The 26,889-nt window shown below is 44.8% G+C and overlaps 1 protein-coding gene across 2 annotated transcripts in view; it reads left to right on the forward strand.

Moving 5' to 3' along the window:
* Positions 1-26,889, forward strand: part of AP1AR (adaptor related protein complex 1 associated regulatory protein) — a 98,226-nt gene that overhangs the window by 11,483 nt on the left and 59,854 nt on the right. For both annotated transcript variants that reach the window (XM_082254463.1, XM_082254464.1), the window contains exons 2-3: positions 20,256-20,304; positions 20,407-20,433. In XM_082254463.1, the coding sequence (XP_082110589.1) occupies positions 20,256-20,304; positions 20,407-20,433 (76 nt within the window). The remainder of the gene's footprint in view (positions 1-20,255; positions 20,305-20,406; positions 20,434-26,889) is intronic.

Here is a 26,889-nt window from a genome sequence, read left to right on the forward strand (position 1 = left end):
GCCCCATTCAGCCCTATGGAGCAGCGGATGTCAGCGGTGACATGTCCGCTGCCATCCGCATCCGATCCTGTCCGTGAAATCTGGACGGATGGAAACCCTATTTTCCATCCGTCCTGGGGATCGGATCGGATGAGAGTGGAGAAAGCTCTGTTTGTGGGGGAAAAAAAGGACATCAATTTAATTTGGGTACAGCGTTGCATGACCGCGCAATTGTCTGTTAAAGTCACGCAGTGCCGAATCGCAAAATAGGCCCTGGTCTTTGAGCAGCCAAATCCTCCGGGGCTTAAGTGGTTAAGATGATGCGCATTTTAAAGTGTCTGACTGCTTTTTACCCAGTGACCATATTCTAAATGGATTGAAAGTACTTTCCTCACTTCTGAAAAGATGCCAAGGGTATTTACTGGAATTGTGTTTGGACAAAACATTCTCTGCATCTTAAATTTCAATTGTTGCTTAGTAATGTTTTTTTCATATATATGAGATCAGAAATGCCCTTGTGACACTGATAAATTATATATATTTGTACCAATAATGTTTTCAGAAAACAATGTGTGTGTGTGTGTGTGTGTGTGTGTGTGTGTGTGTGTATATATATATATATATATATATATACACACAGGTCCCTCTCAAAAAATTAGCATATTGTGATAAAGTTCATTATTTTCTGTAATGAACTGATAAACATTAGACTTTCATATATTTTAGATTCATTACACACAACTGAAGTAGTGCAAGCCTTTTATTGTTTTAATATTGATGATTTTGGCATACAGCTCATGAAAAAACAAAATTCCTATCTCAAAAAATTAGCATATTTCATCCGACCAATAAAAAAGTGTTTTTAATACAAAAAAAGTCAACCTTCAAATAATTATGTTCAGTTATGCACTCAATACTTGGTCGGGAATCCTTTTGCAGAAATGACTGCTTCAATGCGGCGTGGCATGGAGGCAATCAGCCTGTGGCACTGCTGAGGTGTTATGGAGGCCCAGGATGCTTCGATAGTGGCCTTGAGCTCATCCAGAGTGTTGGGTCTTGCGTCTCTCAACTTTCTCCTCACAACATCCCACAGATTCTCTATGGGGTTCAGGTCAGGAGAGTTGGCAGGCCAATTGAGCACAGTAATACCATGGTCAGTAAACCATTTACCAGTGGTTCTGGCACTGTGAGCAGGTGCCAGGTTGTGCTGAAAAATGAAATCTTCATCTCCATAAAGCATTTCAGCAGATGGAAGCATGAAGTGCTCCAAAATCTCCTGATAGCTAGCTGCATTGACCCTGCCCTTGATAAAACACAGTGGACCAACACCAGCAGCTGACATGGCACCCCAGACCATCACTGACTGTGGGTACTTGACACTGGACTTCAGGCATTTTGGCATTTCCCTCTCCGGACTCTGGCACCTTGATTTCCGAATGACATGCAAAATTTGCTTTCATCCGTAAGAAGTACTTTGGACCACTGAGCAACAGTCCAGTGCTGCTTCTCTGTAGCCCAGGTCAGGCGCTTCTGCCGCTGTTTCTGGTTCAAAAGTGGCTTGACCTGGGGAATGCGGCACCTGTAGCCCATTTCCTGCACACGCCTGTACACGGTGGCTCTAGATGTTTCTACCCCAGACTCAGTCCACTGCTTCCGCAGGTCCCCCAAGGTCTGGAATCGGTCCTTCTCCACAATCTTCCTCAGGGTCCGGTCACCTCTTCTCGTTGTGCAGCGTTTTCTGCCACACTTTTTCCTTCCCACAGACTTCCCACTGAGGTGCCTTGATACAGCACTCTGGGAACAGCCTATTCATTCAGAAATTTCTTTCTGTGTCTTACCCTCTTGCTTGAGGGTGTCAATGATGGCCTTCTGGACAGCAGTCAGGTCGGCAGTCTTACCCATGATTGCGGTTTTGAGTAATGAACCAGGCTGGGAGTTTTTAAAAGCCTCAGGAATCTTTTGCAGGTGTTTAGAGTTAATTAGTTGATTCAGATGATTAGGTTAATAGCTCGTTTAGAGAACCTTTTCATGATATGCTAATTTTTTGAGATAGGAATTTTGGTTTTTCCTGAGCTGTATGCCAAAATCATCAATATTAAAACAATAAGGCTCGGTTCACACTTATGCGATGCGGGAAGGCTGCGAATTCGCAGCCTGTTCCCGCATTGCACACGCACCCCCGGCAGTTCACACTGCCATATGCGATCCGCTGGGGGTGTCAATGTAATCTTAACGACACCCCCAGTTTGATCGCATATCGCAGTGCGATCGTGCAGTTCGCACAGGATCGGATCGCACAAGTGTGAACCGCTGTGCGATCCGATCCTGATGCGGCAGCAAAAATGCCTCCTGTGCGTGTTTGCTGCGGGTGCGATGCGAATTCAGCCATACAAACTGTATGGCTAAACTCGCACCGCACAGCTGATCGCATGTCATGTCGGAGCAGTGCGCTCCGACATTACATGCGAACCCCGCACACGCAGTAGTGTGAACCGGGGCTTAAAGGCTTGCACTACTTCAGTTGTGTGTAATGAATCTAAAATATATGAAAGTCTAATGTTTATCAGTACATTACAGAAAATAATGAACTTTATCACAATATGCTGTGTGTGTGTGTGTGTGTGTGTATGTATGTGTGTGTATGTGTGTGTGTGTGTATATATATATATATATATATATATATATATATATATACAGGCCTCGACAAATCCCGGGCGCCAGGTCGCATTTGCGACTAGAATTAGCGACCTGGCGCCTGGGGTGCCCTGCAGGATGTGTCCTGTCCCTTTTGCGCCCCCCACCTCCTCTTCGAGTTCACGGACTTCCGCGGCGTCCAAAAATTTAGTCCCCGGCTTTTCGGCCTTCTTCTGTGAGATGAGAAGCTAGGGGAACTGGCGCCCTCTTGTGGTGGCCAGGAGTAATGCATGTTCTCAATGCCAAAGAGGAGAAGAGAGGGAATTTTTTTAAGGCTTCATCTCTCTGTCCAGTTACCTTTGCTTAAAGGTAAGTGGACAGGGAGTGTGGTTATTATTATTAATTTATTTTTTAAATGTAAAAAAAATAAATAATTTTTTTTTTTAATTATTAAAAAAAAAAAAAAAAAATTATATATATATATATATATTTTTTTTCCCCCTCATCGCCGTGCCACAGCCGAAGGCCCCTTTCACACGGGCTGTCTGATCAGGTCCGCCTGTCAGTTTTTCAGGCAGACCTGATCGGACCCTTCATTCTCCTCTATGGAGCAGTAATCTGCCGCCATCTGACCCTGCCCGCCAAAAACAGACGGATGGTGGTTCTATTTTCTATCCATCCCATGGATCGGATCAGATGGCATCGGATCAGATGGCATCGGATGGAAAGAGACAGACAGTCTGTTTCCATCCAATTGCGCTATAGAGGAGAGTGGGGTTCTAGTCCTATTTATGTGTAAATTTAGTATCTGTTTTATTAAATAAAGCTTGGTTGTTAGTTTAAAAAAACAAAAAAAAAACTGGCTCCTAACTTTTTTAGCTGGCTCCTAGATTTCAGGCAAATTTGTCAAGCCCTGTATATATATATATATATATATATATATATATATATATATATATATATATATATATATATATATATATATATACATACACACACTGCTCCAACAAAAAAATTTTTTTAATCTGAGCAAAGCATCGAGTCATTAAAATTCCTGGGATATAGATCTGGTCCATTAGGTAGCAGAGGGGGTTGTTAATCAGTTTCAGCCGCTTTGGTGTTAATTAAATTAACAGGTGCACTAGATGGGCAACAGTGAGACCACCTCCAAAACAGGAAGGTTTTAACAGGTGGAGGCAACTGACATTTCTTTCCCTACTCATTTTTTTCGACTGTTTTTTCACTAGTTTTGCATTTTGGCTAGGGTCAGTGTCACTACTGGTAGCATGAGGCGATACCAGGACCCTATAGAGGTTGCACAGGCAGTCCAACTCCTCCAGGATGGCACATCAATATGTGTCATTGCCAGAAGGTTTGCTGTGTCTCCCAGCACAGTCTCAAGAGCATTGAGGAAATTACAGGAGACATGCAGTTACTCTAGGAGAGCTGGATAGGATGGTAAAAAATCCTTGACCCATTCTCAGGATGGGAATCTGCTCCTTTTGTGCAAAGAGGAACAGGAAGAACACTGCCAGAGCCCTACAAAATGACCGCCAACAGGCCAGTGGTGTGAATGTGTCTGACCAAACAATCAGAAACAGATTTCATGAGGGTGGTCTGAGGGCCTGACATCCTCTAATGGGTCCTGTGCTCACTACCCGGCACCATAGAGCTTGATTGGCATTTTCCATTGAACACCAGAATTGGCAGGTCTGCCATTGGTGCCCTTTGCTTTTCACAGATGAGAGCAGGTTCACTCTGAGCACATGTGACAAACTTGAAAGTGTCTGGAGAAGCCGTGGAGAACGTTATGCTGCATGTAACATCGTTCAGCATGACCGGTTTAGTGGTGGGCCAGTGACGGTCTGGGGAGGCATAGCTATGGACTGACGCACAGACCTCTACAGGCTAGACAATGGCACCCTGACTGCCATTAGGTATCAGGATGAAATCCTGGGTTCCATTGTCAGACACTACGCTGGTGCAGTAGGTCCTGGGTTCCTCCTGGTATTTGACAATGTCTGGCCTTGTAGCTGGAGGATGAAGGAATTGATACCATTGAATGGCCTCCATGCCCCCTGACCTAAATACAATAAAACACCTCTTGGACATTATGTTTTGGTCCAACTGACCCTGCCAGGTTGCACCTCAGTCTATTCGGGCGCTTAGTGATGCCTTGGTCCAGATCTAGAAGGAAATACCCCAGGACCACATCCGTTGTTTCATTAGGAGCATGCCCTGACGTTGCGAGGCATGCATACAAGCACGTGGGCCATACAAACTGAGTACCATTTTGAGTTGCTGCAATGAAATTTCAGCAAAATGGACTAGCCTGCTGCATCATTTTTTCCCTTTTGGTTTTTGGGGTGTCTTTGAAATCGGCCCTCTGTAGGTTTAGAATTTTCATTTCCATCAAACGATGTGGCATCCTTTCATTCCTATCACATTACCCAGTCCATATCAGTATAGATTTCCAGCATTATATTTTTCCCTAAAACGTCTTTCAGGACAGCACCTTAGAGAGATGGCTCCTCCCTCTCCTCATCAGGAAACACCCCATCCACCAGATTTTAAAAGGAGGCTTCTCCCACCATTCGTCAGTTTTTGTGTTTCCTCCGGCCGAGGAACACCTCTGTGGGGAGCTGGGCTCTTAAGGTGCTATCCTGAGAGACCGGGCTTCCTACGTCCACCTACCCTTTTTTGGAGACGATTGCTTCTCCCATTCACGCGACCGACTGCAGTGCATGGGCTCCTTCTTCCTCTTCAGTGCTCTAGGCTGAGTCAGGACCCCACAGAGCACAGCCCTGGGAAGGCATCTTGGAGGAGCGGAACGATTTTTCTTAGACTTCCGCCGCCTTTTTCAAATTTGCCGCCATTTCTCCGGATCGAGTGACGCTCGTCCGGACCGGAAGTGAGGTTCCGGAAAGGGCAGCGTTCTGCAGGGGGCGTATGGCGTCATTTCCGCCGGACGCAGAGGAAGAAGGGAGGAGCAAGCTGGTGCCTTATTCCGGATCCGGTCCAGTGCAGGTGCGCTTTGGTCTCCGGAACCGGTACCGAAGCCACGGGTGATACCGCTGCCAAGCGATGGAAGCTTCATCAGCGAGTGGGACAGGCACAGGCACCAGTAAGGCCCAGGTAAGGGGTATCTTTATTATGGCCTATCTTACTGTGGGGTCTCTCTCCATCCCTTTTACTTTCCCCCCGGTGGCTGGGGGCCTGTCAGGGCACATGGGACTTCCCTTAAAATGTCTTCCTGTGCACCTTTGGTGGCCCTGAGAATCAGGCTGACTCTTAAGAAGCATGTGTATGTTTTCCCATTTCATGTCTTCCAGGCTAAAAGCTCTGAAACTGGTTTCAAGAGAAAGTGTCCTTCATGTAAAGCAAAGTTGTCCGAAAGCTGGAAAAAGACACTTTGCCAGGGGTGTATCGATGCACTAGTCAAAGAAGAAGCATCGGCAGTTTGTGGCGACTTAGTCGCATCTGTGAGGAAGGAATTGGATGCTACCATCCAATCCTTTCGGTCATCCCTGCAGGATCCTGCCCTGAGTCAGCCATCAGCCTCACTGTCCTCTCAGGGTTCACAATTGGTTCCTTCGGTGGGGACAGAAGGGGTTCCTTCCACCCAAGGAGATCATTCCCCCTCACATTCCAAAGAGGATTCAGAGGAAGAAGAGGAGGGAGGGGCACAAAATAGGCCCACTAAATACAAACTATCCTTAGAGCAAGTAGATGGTCTTCTGAGGGCAGTTTACATCACCCTGGGTCTAGAAGAGGATAAGAAGGAACTGTCCCTGCATGATAAAATGTATGCAGGCTTGGAAGAGCCTAAGGGCCGTATCTTTCCAGTACATCAGACCATCTCAGATGCAATAAAACATGAGTGGACTGACCCGGAAAAGAAAACCTTCTTCCCTAAAGCCTTTATAAGGCGATTTCCTTTTGATGAGGACCCAGGAGCTCCCTGGAATAAGATGCCAAAGATTGATGCAGCCTTCTCCCAGGTTTCTAGGTCAACAGACCTAGCATTTGAAGACATGGGAGTCCTGAGGGATCCCATGGATAAGAAGATGGACCAGCAACTTAAGAGATCCTGGCAAACCATCATGGGGAATCTGAAACCTGCCATGGCAGTAACCTGTGTGTCCAGGAATCTGGAATTCTGGCTTAGCCAGCTAAAAGCACACATCACAGCAGATTCACCTAAACAGGAAATTTTAGATTCCTTCTCCACGCTCTCCACGGCCATAGCCTTCATTGCTGACGCTTCAGCAGAGTCAGTGAAGATGACAGCAAGATCTGCAGCTTTATCCAACTCAGCCAGAAGGGCTCTTTGGTTAAAGACATGGCCTGGAGATACGGCTTCTAAAAATAAGCTGTGTGGACTTCCTTTTCAAGGGGATCTACTATTCGGGCCTGGGCTAGACTCTGTTCTAGATAGAACAGCGGACAAAAAGAAGTCTTTTCCTGTGAAGAAGAAACAGGCAGCAAAGAAGCTTTTTCGATCTCAAAAAGCTCAGCAAAATAGCAGACCCCAGGAGAAAAGAAGAAACTGGTCGACACAAAAACCCAAAGGGAAAGGAGGTGTTCTCTTCCATCCTCCTGTGTCAACCAACAAAACACAATGACAAAGCATTGCCGGTGGGAGGAAGATTGAGGGAATTCCTCCCCTATTGGGCAGCCATGACAGAAAGTCAATACATTCTGGATATGCTGTCACAAGGCTACAACATAGAGTTTGCAGAGACGCCACCCGAAAGGTTCTTTGTCACAAGCCTCCCAAGAGATGCAGAAAAAGCCCTGGCTATGATGGACCTGTTAAAGGACCTGAGGCGACAGGGAGTTGTCTGTCCAGTACCAGTGGAGGAACAACATCAGGGATTTTATTCCCACATATTTTTGATAAAGAAACCATCGGGGGATTTTCGTCTTATACTGAATCTGAAACCATTAAACAGGTCAGTTCTGTACAAAAAGTTTCGAATGGACTCAATTCTTACAGTCAGAACCCTGTTAACAAAAGGATGCTTCATGGCATCAATCGACTTAAGGGATGCTTACCTACATATCCCTATTGCCCCTCGCTCACAGAAATTCCTAAGGTTGGCAGTAAATCTGGGAAAGGAAATGCTCCATATCCAATTCAAAGCACTCCCTTTCGGGCTATCATCCTCCCCTCATATTTTTACGAAGGTAATGGCAGAGTGTCTAGCTCCCCTCCGCCTTCAGGGAATCTCTGTGGTGCCTTACCTGGACGACCTGCTTTTCTTTGCCCCGTCAAAGGAAAAACTTCAAGAGGACCTGCACAAGGCAAGAGGTCATCTAGAAGCTCTGGGATGGATAGTGAACATCAAGAAATCGAATCTCACACCGGCTCAGCGGGTTCAGTTCCTAGGTTTTCAGTTATGCTCTGTGGAACAAAGAATCTTCCTACCAGAAGACAAACAGGTCAAAATACAGAATTTGGTAGCAAGGCTACAAACAAATCAGTGGTGGTCGATCAGAGAGATCATGTCAGTCCTTGGAAACCTGACTGCATCAATTCCAGCTGTCCAATGGGCAAGGCTGCATTTTCGACCACTCCAATATTTCCTCCTCAGAATCTGGGATCACAATCCAGAGACTTTGGACTTAAAGGTAAAAATCCCCACCAAGGTCAAGAGGTCCCTTTGGTGGTGGAGAAATCGGATAACCTTGTCTCAGGGTTTGGCCTGGTCCTTCCCGGCAGACCAGAGGTTAACAACGGATGCCAGCAGGTGGGGGTGGGGAGCCCACTGGAACCAAAACCTGGCACAGGGGGTTTGGTCTCAGACCGAGACAAGAAAATCCTCAAATTGGAAGGAATTAAAGGCAGTCGGCCTAGCCCTAACTGCCTTCTCTCAAAATCTTCAGGGGACTCATGTTCAAGTCCTTTCAGACAACGCCACTACAGTGGCATATCTAAACAAGCAAGGGGGCACAAGAAGCAAAACCCTACAGCTTTTGGCAACGGAAATTCTGCAATGGGCGGAAAGGCAGTTACTTTCCTTGTCAGCAATCCACCTAAAAGGTACACTAAACAGTGTGGCGGATTATTTAAGCAGGCAGAAGATCCGAGAAGCAGAATGGAGCTTGAACCCAGAAGTCTTTATGTTGATAACCAAGACTTGGGGAAAGCCAGAGGTGGATCTGTTTGCAACGAAAGAAAACGCAAAACTTCCACTTTACTTCTCACTCCACAGAAACGACAACTCTCTGGGAGTAGATTCCCTGGCACATCCCTGGAGGTTCAGGTTGGGGTATGCCTTCCCCCCCCTTCCAGCTCATTCCATTGGTGTTGAGAAAAATCCAAATGGAAAGAGCCTCAATGATCCTGATCACTCCTTATTGGCCCAAAAGGGTTTGGTTTTCGACTGTCCTTCAACTATCAGTCAAACCTGCTTTTCAGCTCCCTCCTCGTCAAGACCTACTGTTTCAAGGTCCAGTTTATCATCCAGAAGTGGAAAAGCTAAAGCTCACCGCCTGGTATCTGAGGAGCAACTGCTGAAAAGGAAAGGATTTTCAGACGCATTAATTGCTACTCTACTTTCCAGTAGGAAAAAAGTCACAAGGAATATATATGCAAAAGTTTGGAAGACATATAATATAACATATAAGATCAAAAATTGGACAGTATTACTTCAATTTTGGAGTTCCTACAGGAGGGCGCAGGAAAAGGTTTGGCAGTAAGTACCCTCAAGGTACAAGTTACAGCCCTGGGGGTATTCTTGGAAAGGCCCATTTCTTCAGAATCTTTAATCATCAGATTCTTCAGGGCCCTTACCCGCTCCAGACCAGTGCCTATCAGAAGCTTCTCCAAATGGGATTTGTCGGTGGTCCTTCAGGCTTTCACAAAGGAACCTTTTGAACCACTAGAAACGGTTACACTAAAAAACCTTACCCTCAAGACAGTCTTCTTGGTGGCAATAACATCAGCAAGAAGAATCAGTGAATTACATGCTTTATCAGCTATCGAACCTTTCTTGTCCATATATCCAGATAGGATAATTATCAAGACGGATCCAGGGTTTCTCCCAAAAGTAGCTTCAACGAGAAACCGATCACAAGAAATTGTGTTGCCTACCTTCTGTCCTAATCCATCAGGAGATAAGGAAGAAAGCTTTCACTACCTAGATGTAAGAAGGGTTCTTATACACTACTTGGAGGTTACTAAAGAGTTTAGATCATCAAACTCTCTTTTTGTTCTTTTCTCTGGCAACAAAAAAAAAGGTCGCCAGGCATCAAAAGGATCAATAGCCAGATGGCTCAGATCCGCTATTTCAGAGGCTTACTCCCAAATGAAATTGTCTCCCCCGCAGGGGATCAGAGCTCACTCTACTAGAGCGTTAGCCACTACATGGGCAGAGAAAGCTGGTGCCACTCCAGATCAAATCTGCAAAGCGGCTACGTGGTCAAGCTACTTTACATTTGCAAGACACTATAGGTTGGACCTTTTGGCAGCTGAAGATCAGGCTTTTGGCAGAAAGGTCCTGCAAGCTGTGGTCCCTCCCTAAATTGAGTAAGTCTCGATAATCCTCTCTAAGGTGCTGTCCTGAAAGACGTTTTAGGGAAAATTCAAGTTAGACTTACCGGTAACTTGTTTTCCAATAGTCTTTCAGGACAGCAGGAGGATCCCGCCCTATTGTATAAAATGTATTGCTGTGATTAACCATATCTGTTTATGTGTTCCAGCATGGGCCGGAGGTACTCTTCTACAAACTGACGAATGGTGGGAGAAGCCTCCTTTTAAAATCTGGTGGATGGGGTGTTTCCTGATGAGGAGAGGGAGGAGCCATCTCTCTAAGGTGCTGTCCTGAAAGACTATTGGAAAACAAGTTACCGGTAAGTCTAACTTGAATTTTCCCCATTGAGCTTTGATGTGTTTTCAAAGTGTTCCTTAAATTTTACACACATATATATATATTTGTGTGTTTTTGTTTCTCTGATTCTAATGCAGCAATCATGTTCCTAATAATGTTGACAAATTTGTAAGTGATATCAAAGACAGAGTTTTTTTTTTTTTTTAACCGGTTGCCGACCGCCGCAAGTACATATACTGCGGCAGTCAGCCCCGGCCGGGCAAAGTGACGTACCGGTACATCACTAGCCTGGGAGCCGGTCACTCGCGATCGTCCGCTGTGAAAGGAGAAAGGCAGGCGGCTATGTAAACAAAGCCGCCTGTCATTCTTCCCTGTGTAAAAGCACTGATCTAACGGTCCTGCTCTGTAGGACCGTTGATCTGTGCTGTTACACACACAGCCACGTCCCTGCACAGTAAGAAGCACACCCCTAGGGACACACATAGTCACTGCATCTCTAATAAAGTTAACCCCTTCCCTGCCAGTGTCATTTTTACAGTAACAGTGCATATGTATAGCACTGATTACTGTAGTAATGTCACTTGTACCCCCAAAAGTGTCAAAAATGTCAGTCAAGGGTCCGATCTGTCCGCCGCAATGTCGCAGTCCCGCACAAAAAATCGCAGATCGCCGCCATTGCACGTTAAAAAAAAAAAACACAAAATGACAGAAATCTTTCCCTTAGTTAGTAAACGCAATAACTTTTGCGCAAACCAATCAAAATACCCTTATTGTGATTTTTTTTTTTACCAAACAGATGTAGCAGTAAACACATTGGGCAAAATTTTTTAAAAAATTAGATTTTTACATTTTTTTTTTTTTTTTGGAATTTCATATAGAAAAATATTGTTATTTTTGCAAAATTGTCGCTCTTATTTTGATTATAGCGCATGATCAAAAAATCGCACAGGTGATCAAATACCACCAAAAGAAAGCTCTGTTTGTGGGAAAAAAAGGACGTCAAATTTGTTTTAGGTACAGCGTCGCACGACTGCGCAATTGTCCGTTAAAGTGACGCAGTGCCGAATTGCTAAATAGGCCCTGGTCAGGAAGGGGGTAAAATCTTCCGGGGCTTAAGTGGTTAAGAGGATCATGTACTGAATCTGTCCATGTTTTGAGCTTCTCTACTGATTGTAACATTGATGTTAAATCGATTTATAACTCATGCACCAATGGAGCTTAGTTAGCCAGCCGGGATTACATGCTTCTCGTTTTTCTTTGGCAGTGTTTCTTTGGCATCCCTTCAAACTTTGGTGAATAGATATTTTGTCCAAGATTATGTATGTTCTAACAAACCTCAGATTCTATCAAGAGTGGACAGATGAGTGAAACCAGAGGATGGAACGGTATAGCAATGAAGCCTATCTAAGCCTGAGTTGAATCCCTAACACAAAACCTTTAAATATATTTGTCCGTAGCCACAAAGCATATAAATCTGTGTACGCACCACATGCCATTGGAAACCCAGATATCAACTTGTAACAATGGTAGTGACATCATGAGTGTGCTGCACATAGCTTGGGGGAAGGAAGGAGGTCACCTTAGCAGCTCTATTCACCAGAGGCTCCCCTATAGAAAACTACATAGAGGCTTACAGCACAGATCTGGAAGAAATAAACAAAGATCACTATGAATCAAATAAGAAAATACAGCCTCTAGTATTTAGGCCTGCTTCACACTAGTGTGATTTCACATGTGGCTTGGATAGAGAAGGGAAGGTTTAGACCACTGTTGCCCACAGGGCTGCTTATGCTTGTACAGAAAACACAGCACTGTCAAAGCCACCAGCTTATTAGCTCAGTAGTACTGATAGATCGGGAATTGTACTTGTATAATCAAACCCTTTGCTTATACCACTATCTGCATTTTTCTGCTGCCTATCTCCTTTGTCACCCCCTCCCCACATCGGATTGCTTCTCTCCCAGCCATCTTTTTCCCATCTTCTTTTCCATTCAGTAGGTAAACAAGGCCATTCATATGAATGTGAGCAGGTGACATGAGGACAATGGTGATACACCAGTGTGATCCCCTCGCAGCTCACAACTAAGAATAGATTAGTTTACAAATTCTTAATTTGTTAAAAACAACATTCAAAATTAAAATTTTTTGTCCCTTCTAATTTTGTGGGATCTTTTTGTGTATTTTATTATTTAAGGCAACAACTTTGAAAATGTTAACATATACCAACACATGCTTGTGTTGTGCAAAAGTTGCCATTTTTCCACCCTATGTAATTTAACTACAGTATGTTCACTACCTCTAATAACAGTAAAATACACTAATCAATATGCAGAAACAAAACCTAAATGGTTTAGGCAGCTAAGGTGTTGTTTTTTTTTTTTTTTAAATAATAATTTGGCTTGCACCTTGTAAGTTACTGACCTGAATAAGTATGTTCATACCAGGTGTCTTATCTGTTCTGCCCATGCTTGTTCCAAATCAGTTCATTTCCCAGGTAGTAAAGGAGGGTTAAAGGGGAAGCTCAGCTTGTTTGCACCCTCCACTGCCACATTTGGCTCTTTTTGGGAGGGGGGAGCGGGTACCTCTTTTAGGCAGGTACCTGCTCCCACTTCTCGGGTCAGAATCGCTGTGTCTTACAGAAGTTCGGGCCCCCTTTCTTTCTCTGCTGTCTTCTGGGGAAACCTCACATGTCCCAGAAGACTACGGGACCATTCACAAGGTGCAGCGCGACTTGCACATATGCAGTAAGAAACCGGCTGTGAAGCCACAAGGCTTCACTTCTGTTTCTCTTACTTCAGGTGTCGGTGCCTTCACCCAAAGCCGATTAACCACCTCAATACTGGGCACTTAAACCCCCTTCCTTCCCAGACCAATTTTCATCTTTTAGCGCTGTTGCATTTTGAATGACAATTGCGCGGTCATGCAACATTGTACCTAAACCAAATTTGTGTCATTTTTTCCCCACAAATAGAGCTTTCTTTTGGTGGTATTTGATCACTGTCAGGTTTTTTCTTTTTTGGTGCACAAATAAAAAAAGACAGAAAAGTTTGAAAAAAAAAAAAAGTTTTTTTGTTTAGGTTATAAAATTTTGTGAATAGATACGTTTTTTCCTGCACTGATGATGCCGCACTGACAGGCACTGATGAGGAGACACTGATTGGGTGGCACTGATGAGGTGGCACTGATGGGGTGGCACTGATATGCAGCACTGATGGGCACTGATAGGTAGCAATGATATGCAGCACTTATGGACACTGATATGTGGCACTGATAGATAGCACTGATATGTAGCATTGGTGGGCACTGATAGGCAGCGCTGATGGGCAATGATAGGCAGCACTGATGGGCACTGATCGGTGGCACTGATAGGCACTGGTGGGCACTAATAGGTGGCACTGATCGGCACTGATGGGGGGCACTGATGGGCACTGATGGGGGGCACTGATGGGCACTGATGGGCGGCACTGATGGGCGGCACTGATTGGCACTGATGGGGGGCACTGATTGGCACTGATGGGGGGCACTGATGGGCACTGATGGGGGGCACTGATGGGCACTGATGGGGGGCACTGATGGGCACTGATGGGGGGCACTGATGGGCACTGATGGGGGGCACTGATTGGCACTGATGGGGGGCACTGATGGGCACTGATGGGGGGCACTGATGGGCACTGATAGGCAGCACTGGTGGGCAATAATGGGCACTGGTGGGCAGTACTGGTGGATGGCAATAACGGGCACTGGTGGGCAGCACTGATATATGGTATTGGTGGGCAGCACTGATAGGAGGGCACTACTGGCAGGCTGTTTGCCATCCCTGGTGGCCATGGTGGGCATCCCTGGTGGTCATGGGTGGGCATCCCTGGTGGCTCTAGTGGCATCCCCTCCCCCCAGGGCTGCACTGGTAATCAATCATCTGATTACCAGCACAGACCCCCCCTGTGATCAGTGAGTAATTAGAAATACTCACTGATCACCCCCAGCTCCAGTATCGATCCTCTTCTTCTCCTCCCTGACAGGATCTGTCAGGGAGGAGAAGAGATCGAAGCCGTTACAACGGCTGTATTTACATTGCATGACGGCTGTGATTGGACACAGCCGTCATGTGATCAGGAGGGCCAATCACAGGGCCCTCCTGACGCATCTTGTTGCGCTGTGTCCGAGGGACACAGGCACATCGGGATCGCGCCGCTCCGCGTGCCCGCGGCGGCGCGATCTCGCTCCTTCTGAAGGACGTTCCGGAACGTCCATTCAGAAGGACGAGACTCCCACCCGGCCGTATATGTACTATGGCCCGGGTGGGAGGTGGTTAAAAAATTGGCTCAGTTGAGGACATCGCTTGATCCAGGGGCAGGTAAGTGTCCTTATACTAAAAGTCAGCAGCTACAGTAGCTTTAGCTGCTGACTTTAAATTTTTTTTTTTTTCTGTGTGTGGTGTGTGTGTATGTTCTCTTTTTAAAGTAAACTTCTACAGTGGGTAGAATAACAAAAACGAATACTTGTTTTATTGAGAAGGTACCATCTTGTGCTGCAATATACCGTGCCCCTTCAGAGTGTAGTGGTGTCATTATAAAGTTATTCTGTGGCATCGTATGATACTTTTTCTAAGCATTAGCCTTAGTTTATAGTAAGGGAGGTAACACGTGATACCGATGGTAGAGATTTGGACGGGCCACTTTATAACCTGTTCAGTCTGCGCATACATTACAAGGAGGGATGCAGGCATACCAGTTTTTTTTTTTTTCTTAGGACTGAGTATGAGTACCGATCCTTTTTCTCAAGTACTCACTGATACTAGTTACTGATATCCATTTTTAGTGTAATTTCAGTGCGGTTTGAAAAATGAATCTAGGTATGATTTCCAGTCAGGGCCGCCATCAGGGGGGTACAGCCAGTACTACTGTATGGGGCCCCGGCACATAGGGGGGCCCGGACAGCAGGAAGATCAGTAGGATGACAGCATACCTCCCAACCTGGGCAGGACTGTCCCGCTGTACAGAGGCTTTGTCCGGCATAATTCTGGTGATAAATGTTACCTTCTAGCTCAGAAGGACCTGCAGCAGTGGGAACATTTAGAACAGCCAGGGATTGGCTAACAAGCCAGGGTGTGCACTATGCAGCCACAATGAGAGACTGGACCTGTCAAATTCATGCTTTGATGTCGGTAATGGGCGGGACTGCTACTCAGACCCGCCCCCTGTGTCAAGCAACACGTGCATAGGGAAGAAGGAGAAGGAAGATATGGCAGCCAGCAACAGAAAGGTATTTTAGAAAGGAAATCATGTGGAAGATGGGGGACCTATGGGGAAGATAAGGGCAGAGGAGAGGTGTGTGTTTTGCAGAGGTTGTAGCAGCTGGGAAGAGGTGCAGTACAGAGACATTTACGTACATTCGCTACTATGTACAGCTTTATATGGCACTACTCCCAATTTTTAACACTGGCCTCAATGGGAAATCTTGGTCACCTTGGTATAGCACTATTCCCGATTTTTAACATTGTCCTCAATGGAGAATCTTGGTCACCTTGGTATAGCACTACTCCCGATTTTTAACATTGGCCTCAATGGAGAATCTTGGTCACCTTGGTATAGCACTACTCCCGATTTTTAACATTGGCCTCAATGGAGAATCTTGGTCAACTTGGTATGGCACTGCTCCCTGTCTAACATTTGCATCTATGGATAATCTTGGTCAGCTTAGTAAGGCACTACTCCCTATCTAACACTCTCCTCAACCCTGAGCATATTGCACTCCAGAACCCTGCATTCTGTATCTAGCATTCTCCTGAACGTATTCCTGACCCCTGCACTCTGTACGTAATGCATTCCTGACCCCTGCACTCTGCATGGGGATGGGGTTGTGAATTTGTGGAGGGATTTGGGGGGTTGCGCTGTGAGGGGTGATTGGGAGGGATTTCTGCTAGGAAGAGGGATTGGTGGAGGGGTGATAAAATAATTTTGATATTTTCAGTGGAGGGGGGGGGGGGGGGTCTGTCAGGTAGGCTGTATAGGGCCCCAGGATTTCTAGTGGCAGCCCTGTTTTCCAGTGTCATACACTTTCAAAATTCTCACCTGAACTACTGAATGAAATCGTACCAGAATCTTTTTACAAATCACACTGAAACTGACCCCACACGTGGGAAATGAGGCAGGTGCTTTTTGGACCATGGACATGTGTTGGGAACCCATTGAAAATAAAAGGTCACACTCAATGTAATGCACATCAACATATCCAGCACACATTCAGAAGTATAGATTGGCCCTTAATCTAGTATGTTATCCTCTATCACTAAGCTTCTGTCAGTACATTTTATTCATTAAGTACCAACAGCAGCTACCCCATTTCTCGGCTGGGCAGGTACCCCATTTCTCGGCTGGGCAGCTACCCCATTTTTCGGCTGGGCAGCTACCCCATTTCCTGGCTGGGCAGCTACCCCATTTCTCGGCTGGGCAGCTACCCCATTTCTCGGCTGGGCAGCTACCCCATTTCTCGGCTGGGCAGCTACCCCATTTCTCGGCTGTGCAGTCATTCCAATTGTCAGCTGTGCATTTGTTTTGAATAGTAAAACTGTCATTGGTTACATATTTTACTGAGCTAGTAAAATATCTATCTGCAGCTCAGACCAAAACACATAAATGATTCATGAAAAGCTTTTATTAATTAATGTGGTTCTTTCTGAATGTTCCCTAACCCCGTACTGGTTCATTAGCCAGTTTTTCAGAAAGCGTTGTATTTGCTCAGGTTGAGGTTTAATGTGAAGCACGTTAATGACCTTATCCCCCTACTTCTTCATTCAGTAATTCACAGCAGTTTTGTGACGTTTATTAAAATATCTTTGCTTTTCCGTTTTTCCTTCTCAATAATTCAAGGTTCTGTCATGAATTTTGCATTGCAGCTTTTGTGTCGTGACTAGGTTGAAAGAGACTTCAAATAGGTGTTTTATATACTATTGTTTTGCAGGAAAATGTTATAACATTTCAATTAATATTATACAGGATTTATATTGCGCCAACATTTTGCGCAGCACTTTACAACATGAGGGTAGACAGCACAGTTACGACACAATTCAATACAGGAGGAATCATTGCAATGATTTTGGCAAACCTCCTTTTCCTGAGATAATACAGCCATTGTAGAAGTTGCTGTTTTTAAAAATCAGTTCCTTGCCAGCTGTAGGGAAATGAGTGGATCAATCCAGTAGTGAATTTAAAAGTTGGAGTACTATTTAATCAGGGTCTCCACCTCTGGTAGAGTACTACACCTTGGGATATATAAATAAAAATGAGAAGTGCACTAGATAGTGCAGATAAGATATTTATGGAAATGGAGTAGTGGACCTGACAGGTCATCACTACACCCACACAGTGACTGGTTGGAAAAAGCAGACCTGCCATTAATGTCCAAACATAATGGTCATTCAGGAAAAAAAAAACCAGACCGTTCAGAAGCACAGCACATAGTCCAATGCAGTGGGAAAGTAAATACGACGGCTCATATGCCAGGAGATATATTGTAAGCTGTAAAATAACAAAGTAATAAAGTGCAATACGTAATAACTTCAACACACCAAAAAGTGATTGCAGTAATAATCTAGTAAGGAATTTACCTATTGCTATGATAGAGATATACAAATACCTTACTGGTGACCCTAGTATAGGGAAAAAATCATTTTAGTGGGAGGAAGTTTAAAAAAAACAAGCCGCCATTCATTGAAACTGTTAGAGAATGCCCTATAATACACTCCTGGAGGTCAATTTTTCAACTCCTGTCCAACACACACACACATCGAACCAATCCCGGGATTGGCACTTCTATCCCTTGGAATAGGGGATTTCCCCAAAAGCTAAAGACACAACATGACACACATCCTCTTAGCTGCCAGACTTACTATAACGAGAAAGTGGAAACAAGCATCATCCCCAACAATTCAGGAGGTCATAGATCCCACTAACACACATTACACCTACGCATGTACGTTAGCACTTAAATACCATGAGAAGGGTCGTATGAACGACCTGTTGCTACCTTGGTCTATATGGAATGCAAAACAACTGGTCATTCTGCCTCTTTCAGAAATGATATACTCCTATGCATATCTTATGCCGCCCCACGCTGGGGCACAGATGTAGATCCCTGATGGGGTGCCCGAGCGTGGGGACATATACATAAATAAATGACTGTGCAGGTAAACCCTAGTTGTCAAAAGTATGGAACTTACATGTCAAGTCTATGCGGTGGATTGTTCAAATTCACTTGAATGCTCAATTTCACTTACATGAACAATAATTGATTAGCTCTGCCTTGTTTGTTATCCTATTCATAATTGTACTACATTCATTGCTATATCCGTCTGCGACTGAACTACCTGGTTATCTAGCTGTTTTGTTATGCTTTTGAAAACCAATAAAAATTTATATATAAAAAAAAAAAAACTGGAAGAGAAGCGGTTTTACCTTAACCACTTTACCACCGGAGGATTTTCCTGCTTTACGTCCAGGCCACTTTTTGCAACTTGGCACTGCGCCACTTTAACTGACAATTGTGCGGTCATGCAACCCTGTACCCAAATGAAATTTACGTACTTCTTTTTTTCCCCACAAACAGAGCTTCCTTTTGGTGGTATTTGATCACCTCTGCGCTTTTCTTTTTTTGCGATATTAATAAAAAAGCGAAAATTTTGCGAAAAAATTGACAGTTTCTACTTTTGACAGTTCAAAAATATCCAATATATTCAATTTTTGTCATATATTTAGGCCAAAATGTATTTATTGTTTTTTTTTTTTTAATAAAGGTGGCGATCTGTCGGTGATCTGCAATGTTTTTTCGGGACTGCGACATTGCGGCGGACAGATCGGACCCTTGACTGACATTTTTGACACTTTTGGGGGTACCAGTGACATTAGTACAGTAATCAGTGCTATAAATATGCACTGTTACTGTAAAAATGACACTGGCAGGGAAGGGGTTAACTTTTATTGGTGATCAAGGGGTTAATGTATGCCTGGTGCTTACTGACGTGTGTGGGGGGAGGGGACTGTGTGACACAGGCACAGATCGCAGGTTCAGCTATGCTGAATCCTGCAATCTGTCCCTGCCTGTCACTTAGGAGATCCGCCCGCTTTGTTTACACAAGCGGGCGGATCTCCACACTCGATTCCCCGACGATCGGGGAAGAGCGGCGGTGATCACTGCCGCCCCTCCTCTGGCCCGACTCCCGCTGTGACTGAATAAAGCGGGAGCGAGCCTCCGGCGGCGCGTGTGCGGCGCCCACAAGGGGAGGAGTCCAGCGACGTAGGTCTACGCTGCTGGATGATAACAAACCACTTTGCCGCAGTAGGCTCAATGTGAGCGGTCGGCAAGTGGTTAAAGGCGAAGTTCACTTCCAATTCAGTTCCCCTATGTATCAATATAGCATTAATGTAGTTTTAAAAAAATAAAACTGCTTTCTATTTATTCTACACACGCTTACCTCACTGTTTTCATGGCTGTTTAAAAACACTGCTCCATTACTTCTGTCCTACTTCCTGGACAGACTTTAGGTCATGACACAGGAAGGAGTTGACCTGCTGAGGGTAGATAATGCAGGGTGTGTGCTAATGAGATGAGCTGGTCAACTTCCTGTATCATGACCTAAAGCCACTGGGGGGGAGGAGCCAGAAGCGTCGGCGAGGGACCCTAGAAGAGGAGAATCGGGGCTGCTCTGTGCAAAACCACTGCAAATAGCAGGTATGTTTGAAATGTTTGTTTGTAAAGGTTTTTTTCTTAAATCACTGTGTTTTAAATTAAAATGTTTGTGTTTTCTTGCAGATCAAAATACTTCAGAAACTGTTCAAGAGGAGAGCATTTTACTATTGAGGTTAGTGTCTGCAGAAAAAAAGACTGCTATAAATACTCAAAAAAAATAAAAAATAAAAACCCAGGTTAAACATTTTTTATTCTTATTTTCTTCTTTAAACAGTTTGAAAATCTTGTAGAAAGCGATGAGGTAAGTAAATTCTAATATCCCTAAGGTAATGCTAGTAATGACTAGACTGTATAGTTTTCAAATCTACCTCTTTGTGTAATGCCAGCTTTTATGCATATTGTATTACTAGTCAAATATTCTTGTCAATTAGAGCACTTTATGAATATGAAAATATAGTCAAATCAGACATCCTTATGTTAGTAGAATTATGGATCATAAAGTGGATGTATGCACAATACTCACTTCCCAGGAATAAACAAGCCAAATCAAATCCCAGTTTTAAGTGAAAAAGTACATTTGTTTTGCATGAATGCAACTCTTGTGACCTTAAACCTAGGCAGTCTAGATCATATGATCTCTGGCTACCCGGAACATTGTGGGTGTTCCATATAATCAATGACTGCTTTTAAACACACAGTGATAATATTTACATTAAGCAGATATTTTACATGTAAAAAGACAAGCCCCCCCTTAACCACTTGCCTACTGGGCACTTTCGCCCCCTTCCTGCCCAGGCCAATTTTCAGCTTTTAGTGCTGTCGCATTTTGAATGACAATTGTGCAGACATGCAACACTACCCAAACAATTTTTATCATATTTTTCTTTTTTTTGAGACTGCTTTCTTTTGGTGGTATTTCATCACAGCTGGGTTTTTTATTTTTTGCTAAACAAATGAAAAAATATCGAAATTTAAAAAAAAAAAGATTTTCTTTGTTTCTTTTATAAAATTTTCTAAATAATTCTTCTCCTTAACTGATGCGTGCTGACTATGCTGCACTGATGAGGCTGCAATAATGGGCGGCACTTATGGGCAGCACTGATGTGTACTTATTGGTAGCATTTGTGGGCACTGTTGGGGCTGCACTGATAATCAGGACACTGATGATCAGTGCCTTGATTATCAGTATAGATGTCCCCTGTGTGGATTTGTCAGTTATCGGCTTTCCTCTCCTCACCCGCTGTTAGCGTGAGAAGAGGATTGCCGATAACCAGCAAATCCTGTTTACACTGTGATCAGCTGTGATTGGACACAGCTGGTTACATGGTAAAGAGCCCCTGTGATGAACGGTATCCACTCACATGGGTAAAGAGAGTGCTGCTCGCCCTGAAACTTTAGACAGAAAAACAAAAAAGGATGCTCCCAAGGGCTTTGAGGCAGCAAGAAAGATCAAACTAATACATAGAAAATGTATATAGAAAAATGTTTTATTGGTACAGAAATATATTTTAAAATGTTTTTTCTTTTGGCTTTAGCGCAGGCAGGAAGATATTAAAGTGTTAATGTGGCTGGTTCAGCACTTAGGCCACTTTTTATTATTGCCTTGGTGTTGCAAACTCTGACCGAGTGGGCCAAGCTTTTACGCCGGGACCTGGAAGGGGAGCAGCTTACCCCCTGCCTTTGCTGAGGTGACGGACCAGTTGGTCCAGGGGCTTCAGTTTGTCTCTGATGCCTCTTTGCATGCGGCTCCTCTGATTGTGAGGCTGTCTGTCTCAGCAGTGGTCGTTTTTAGGGGTTTTATTCAAACCTGTTTACAGTCCCCAGGAAGGGAGCGCAATGTGCATTCAATTCTGGACCTCAAGACTCTAAACTGCTTTGTGCGGGTGCAGAAGTGCCTGAATAAAGTCCATTTTCATGGTAGTGGCATCCCTGCATCAGAGAGATCTTCTTGCTTCTATTGACATCTAGGACGCTTACCTTCACATTCCAACATGTGTTGGTCACCATTGCTTCCTCCGCTTTGCCGTGAGAGGGGAGCATTATCAGTTTGTGGCATTACCCTGTGGTCTCACCCAGTGCTGTATCTTGGCCTAGGCCTACAAGGCCCAGGCCTAGGGCGGCACTTTGCAGGGGGGGCAGCAAAAAAGCTGCACCCCACACGAAAAAAAAAAAAAAACAGCCTCCTCCCAGATCCCGCACGAAAGGGGTCCTCGCCGGCTTGTGCTACACTTTTAGTATAGTGCCAGTCTTATAGGGCGAATTGGGCTGGAGGGCAGGGTCCAGGAGGCAAATCACTAATAAGGCAGCACTGATGGGCACTGATGTGGCTGAACTAATGGTAACTGATGAGGCTGCACTGATGGGCACTGATAGACTGTGGTTGTGGTCTGTGGTTTAGAGATGACAGGGCGGGTCATAAACAGGAAAGGGGTGTGGCCTTTACAGGAAGGGGTGAGTTATATTTAAATTAGGGGGTGCACAAGTTTAGTCAGGCCTAGGGCAGCACAAAACCTAAATACACCACTGGTCTCACCGCCACTCCTCGGGGCTTCACAAAAGTGTTTTGGCATACCTGGACGTTCTTCTGCTGTGAGTGGAGTCTCTGACTGCTCTGGTGGACAACTTGGAGATTACTCTGCGAACTCTGAGGGAGTTTGGTTGGATCCTGAATCTACAGAAGTCTGCTCTGGTTCCATCCACAAATCTGGACTATCTGGGTCTGACTCTGGGCTCGATCTAAGCCAGAGTGTTTCTTTCTCTGGAAAAACTCCAGAAAGCAATTCAACTTCTGTTGCCCAGCAGATGGTCATCCCTTTGGACTTGCATGTGGGTGCTGAGCCTGATTGTGTCTGCCTTTGAGGCGGTTCCATTTGCACAGTTCCACACGAGCTCTCTGTATATAGAGATTCTGGTCAAATGGGACAAGAATCCACAGTCTATAGATATGATCCGGCTGACCCAGGGTACGAGAGGGTCCTTGATCTGGTTGCTTCATTCTCCGGCTCTTTGCCAGGGCAAAACCTTTCTCCCCCTGTCTGGGTGGGGAGGCATCCTCTGAAAAGACTCTACTCAGGGGGGCTTGACACTGGAAGAGTCCAGACTGCCGATCAATGTACTGGAGCTCTAAGCGATCACTTTGTCTGGATTATTGGACGGATCGTCCTCGGGTGTCCTGTGCGAATTCAATCGGACAATGTCACGCCTGTGGCCTATGTCAATCACCAAAGGGGCACAAGAAATGTCCTGGCAGCTCGGGAAGTAGCCGGCATTCTAAGGTGGGCAGAACGTTTTGTTCCAGCCATCTCTGCTGTACACATTCCGGGAGTAGAAAATTGGCAGGCGGATTACCTCAGTCAACAGGCATTGGACCAGGGGGAATGGTCACTTCATCCGGAGGTGTGTCATCAGTTGTGCCCGAGGTGGACCTGTTGGCCCCTCATCTCAGCGGGAAGATGCAGAGGTTTGTGGCATGGTCTCGGGACCCTCTGGCAGACGCGCTGGTAAAGAGAAGGCAATCAAAATTCTCATCCTCCTCCGGATACGCCTGATGATAATCCTATGGATGCCATGGATGTGTCTGGGTCCGCTTCTTGCTATATCCTGGTGGACTGAATGACTGGTCTGTGTGTAGTAGCTCTGTGGGCAGGCAGCTCTGATACTCCAAAAAATGGAGTAGGTCTTGGGATGAGTTGTCCAGAGATGTCAGCCTAACACGGCTGAAGTGCAGAGGGAGAGCGCAGTGCAACTGTTTCCGCCCATTGTGTGACGTCATCACGGCCAGACGCCGGTTGGACACGCTCTCCAGGTCGGCTTGCGTTCCAGCCTGGTTATGGCTGGCCACGGCCTTCAGTTGCACTGGAGAAGGATGAGAATTTTGCTTGCCTTATCTTTACAATTTGTGAGTGCAATCCAATTTTACTAAAATCATTATTAGCACATACAAACAGCAAATGTTACAAATGCCTGCTAAATTCCTACTAAATATAAAAGTTTAACCTGTATTGAGTTAATAAATAACATATTTTAAATTGTGCCTTTTTACGAAATGGTGAAAACTGAACGTACGCAAAACTGTAAATAACCACATTTCTCTAAAAATCTGGAAGTTTTAATTTTTCACTTATAGCTTTCAGAGATTGTAAAATATCCCCCCAAACCATATATTTTCTGAAAGCACATGACCAGTAGAATAAAAAGAAGGTGCTACTGATTTTTATTGCCCCATGATATTTGCACAAATGATTATCAAATCAATATTTAAAAAAAAAAAATACACTCAAATCATTATTAGCACATACAAATACAGAAAATGTCAAAAATTCCTACTCAATTCCTACTAAATCTAAAAGTTTAATGACCAGTAGAATAAAAAGGTGTTACTACAGGGGCACCATAGTTAGTTTAATGCAAAAAAATACTAAAATCCTTATTGGCATACAAAACGCAACCTACTTTACAAAAATTCCTGCTAAATCCTTGTTCACCTGGGGTGTACTAAAGCTTTCTCCCATTGAGCGCTATATGAAAAGCCGTGTTTACCCGCACAGGGATTCACAGGTAGTCCTATTCATGTTAATTGGGATGCAGCTGCTGTAAGGACAAATATTACATTGGTTCGGGTATAGGTGCATGGCCCCAAAGGCAGACAGTATTCAGGGACATGCACCCACATGGATGTCAAGTTGGGAGAAGTGACTGTGCCCATACATCAGCTGTGTCCCAATTTATATGAATTAGACTGCCTGCCTACCCAGGAATGCACAGAACACCTGTGCATTCCCCTGCAGCCACTGTATTTCAATTGACATTGACGCGACTGCGTGCATGAGGATGCACGGAACACTTGTGCATCCCTGTAAAGCTAAACACAGCCTTGTTGTAGTATGCCCCACGTGAATGAGGCCCTGGGCCTTGTTTAGACTTGCGGTTGGGGAGGTGGCAAATTTTCTGTTGAGCTGCGTTTTTTTTTTTTCCACTCAACCTCCCCCCTTGGAGACTTCCCCTTTCTCTGCAGCCTGAGCTGCACTGTAGTGAACGAGACAGGAGTCTGCATAGACACTCCTGTTCATTCACAAACTGAAATATAGTAAACAATGTTTACTATATTTCAGTAATTATTGGACAGAAGCGATCGGTACTGATCGCTCTGTTCATTCAAGAAAGAAAGGGGGCTGGTAAACATATGTTTATGGAACGGAACGCTTACCTATATCCATAAGGAGACCGTCCACCCACCTATCGATATACAGGAGCAGCAGACAAAGCGATTTCGATTCCTTTTGGCGTATGCCATTGGAATCCACACCTTCCGGTAAGTGTGCTACCTTACCCCTGGGCACAGAGTGAGAACCCAAGGATCACCGGCACGCAGCACTTTCATCCCCACACCGGCAGTGTTTTGAGCACGTTTTTTGCACAATTTTTTGTATTCACTTTATGGACTTGATTGCATTGGACATTTATTTATTATATCTATTATATCTATTTTTTGAGTGTCATATTTTACAATATATTTATTATCAGCACGTTGCACTTTAAGAGGAATCACGGTATTTCACAGTAATACATTATTTATTTATCCCACCAAGTTACTACATGAGCATTGGTTATAAAATTGCACAGGCACTTTTCATTTATATTTATACTGCCACAGAAAATTATTAGGGGAGCGCGGTCATTTACACATCCATCATTTACCTATGAGATCACTACCTTGGTAGTGTTCTTGAATACTTGCTGCTTCCCAAAATACCATAAATAATACCTAGGCGCGAGTATACCACCGTTTTTCATTTCTGTTGAGATGCGTTTTTTTTTTTCCACTCAACCTCCCCCCTTGGAGACTTCCCCTTTCTCTGCAGCCTGAGCTGCACTGTAGTGAACGAGACAGGAGTCTGCATAGACACTCCTGTTCATTCACAAACTGAAATATAGTAAACAGTGTTTACTATATTTCAGTAATTATTGGACAGAAGCGATCGGTACTGATCGCTCTGTTCATTCAAGAAAGAAAGGGGGCTGGTAAACATATGTTCACTGCCTCCATCCTGACACCCATCTCCGGGCAGCAGCTGCAGCCAGCGAGGTGGGGTGCAGGGAGAGCCAGTCTGCAGCGCTGCATATACTGGGGATCCTGAGGTGGGGGGGGGGGGGCGCTGCAAGGAGGGGGATCACAGTGGCTCTTTTTTTTAAATTAAGAAAGAAAGGGGGCTGGTAAACACTTTAAAGGGGGGGGGGATAGGTGTACAGCCGTTATTTTTTATTTAACAACTGTGGCTGGATGCAATTGTCAGCGGGAGAGGCAGAGGGGGGGAAGCAGACTATTGCCTCCAGCCACAGAGATCGGTGATGGTGAGGCGTGGCAGGTGTGCTAGGGAGTGGGTGACAGTGGTAGAGGAAGAGGGGGAGGCATTTTAGCGGCCAGGGCAGCAGGTTTATTGGAGGGACAAGGATAGGCAGGCATTGGCATTGAAAGGGGGGGTCACATTTTAGGTAATAACTGATCAGCGGATTGTAATCCGCTGATCAGAGTTATAGAATTCTTTAGCAGAGTCTGCTGAACAATTTTGCTATAAGTTTATGGCCACTAAAGTAACCATGAGCTTATAGCAGATGGAGACATGAGGTCCATAAGGTGTATGGACCTGGCCAGCTGCAAGCAGTGCTTTAGGCCCTTACAGCGTACGGATCTGGCAGTGAAAGGGGTTCAAGCCGCATTAAACCCAAAAGCAAACATTTGTTATATTGCAATTCTTAG

The sequence above is a fragment of the Pelophylax lessonae genome (assembly GCF_965119305.1).
Source record: "Pelophylax lessonae genome assembly, chromosome: 1".
In the NCBI taxonomy this organism is placed as follows: domain Eukaryota; kingdom Metazoa; phylum Chordata; class Amphibia; order Anura; family Ranidae; genus Pelophylax; species Pelophylax lessonae.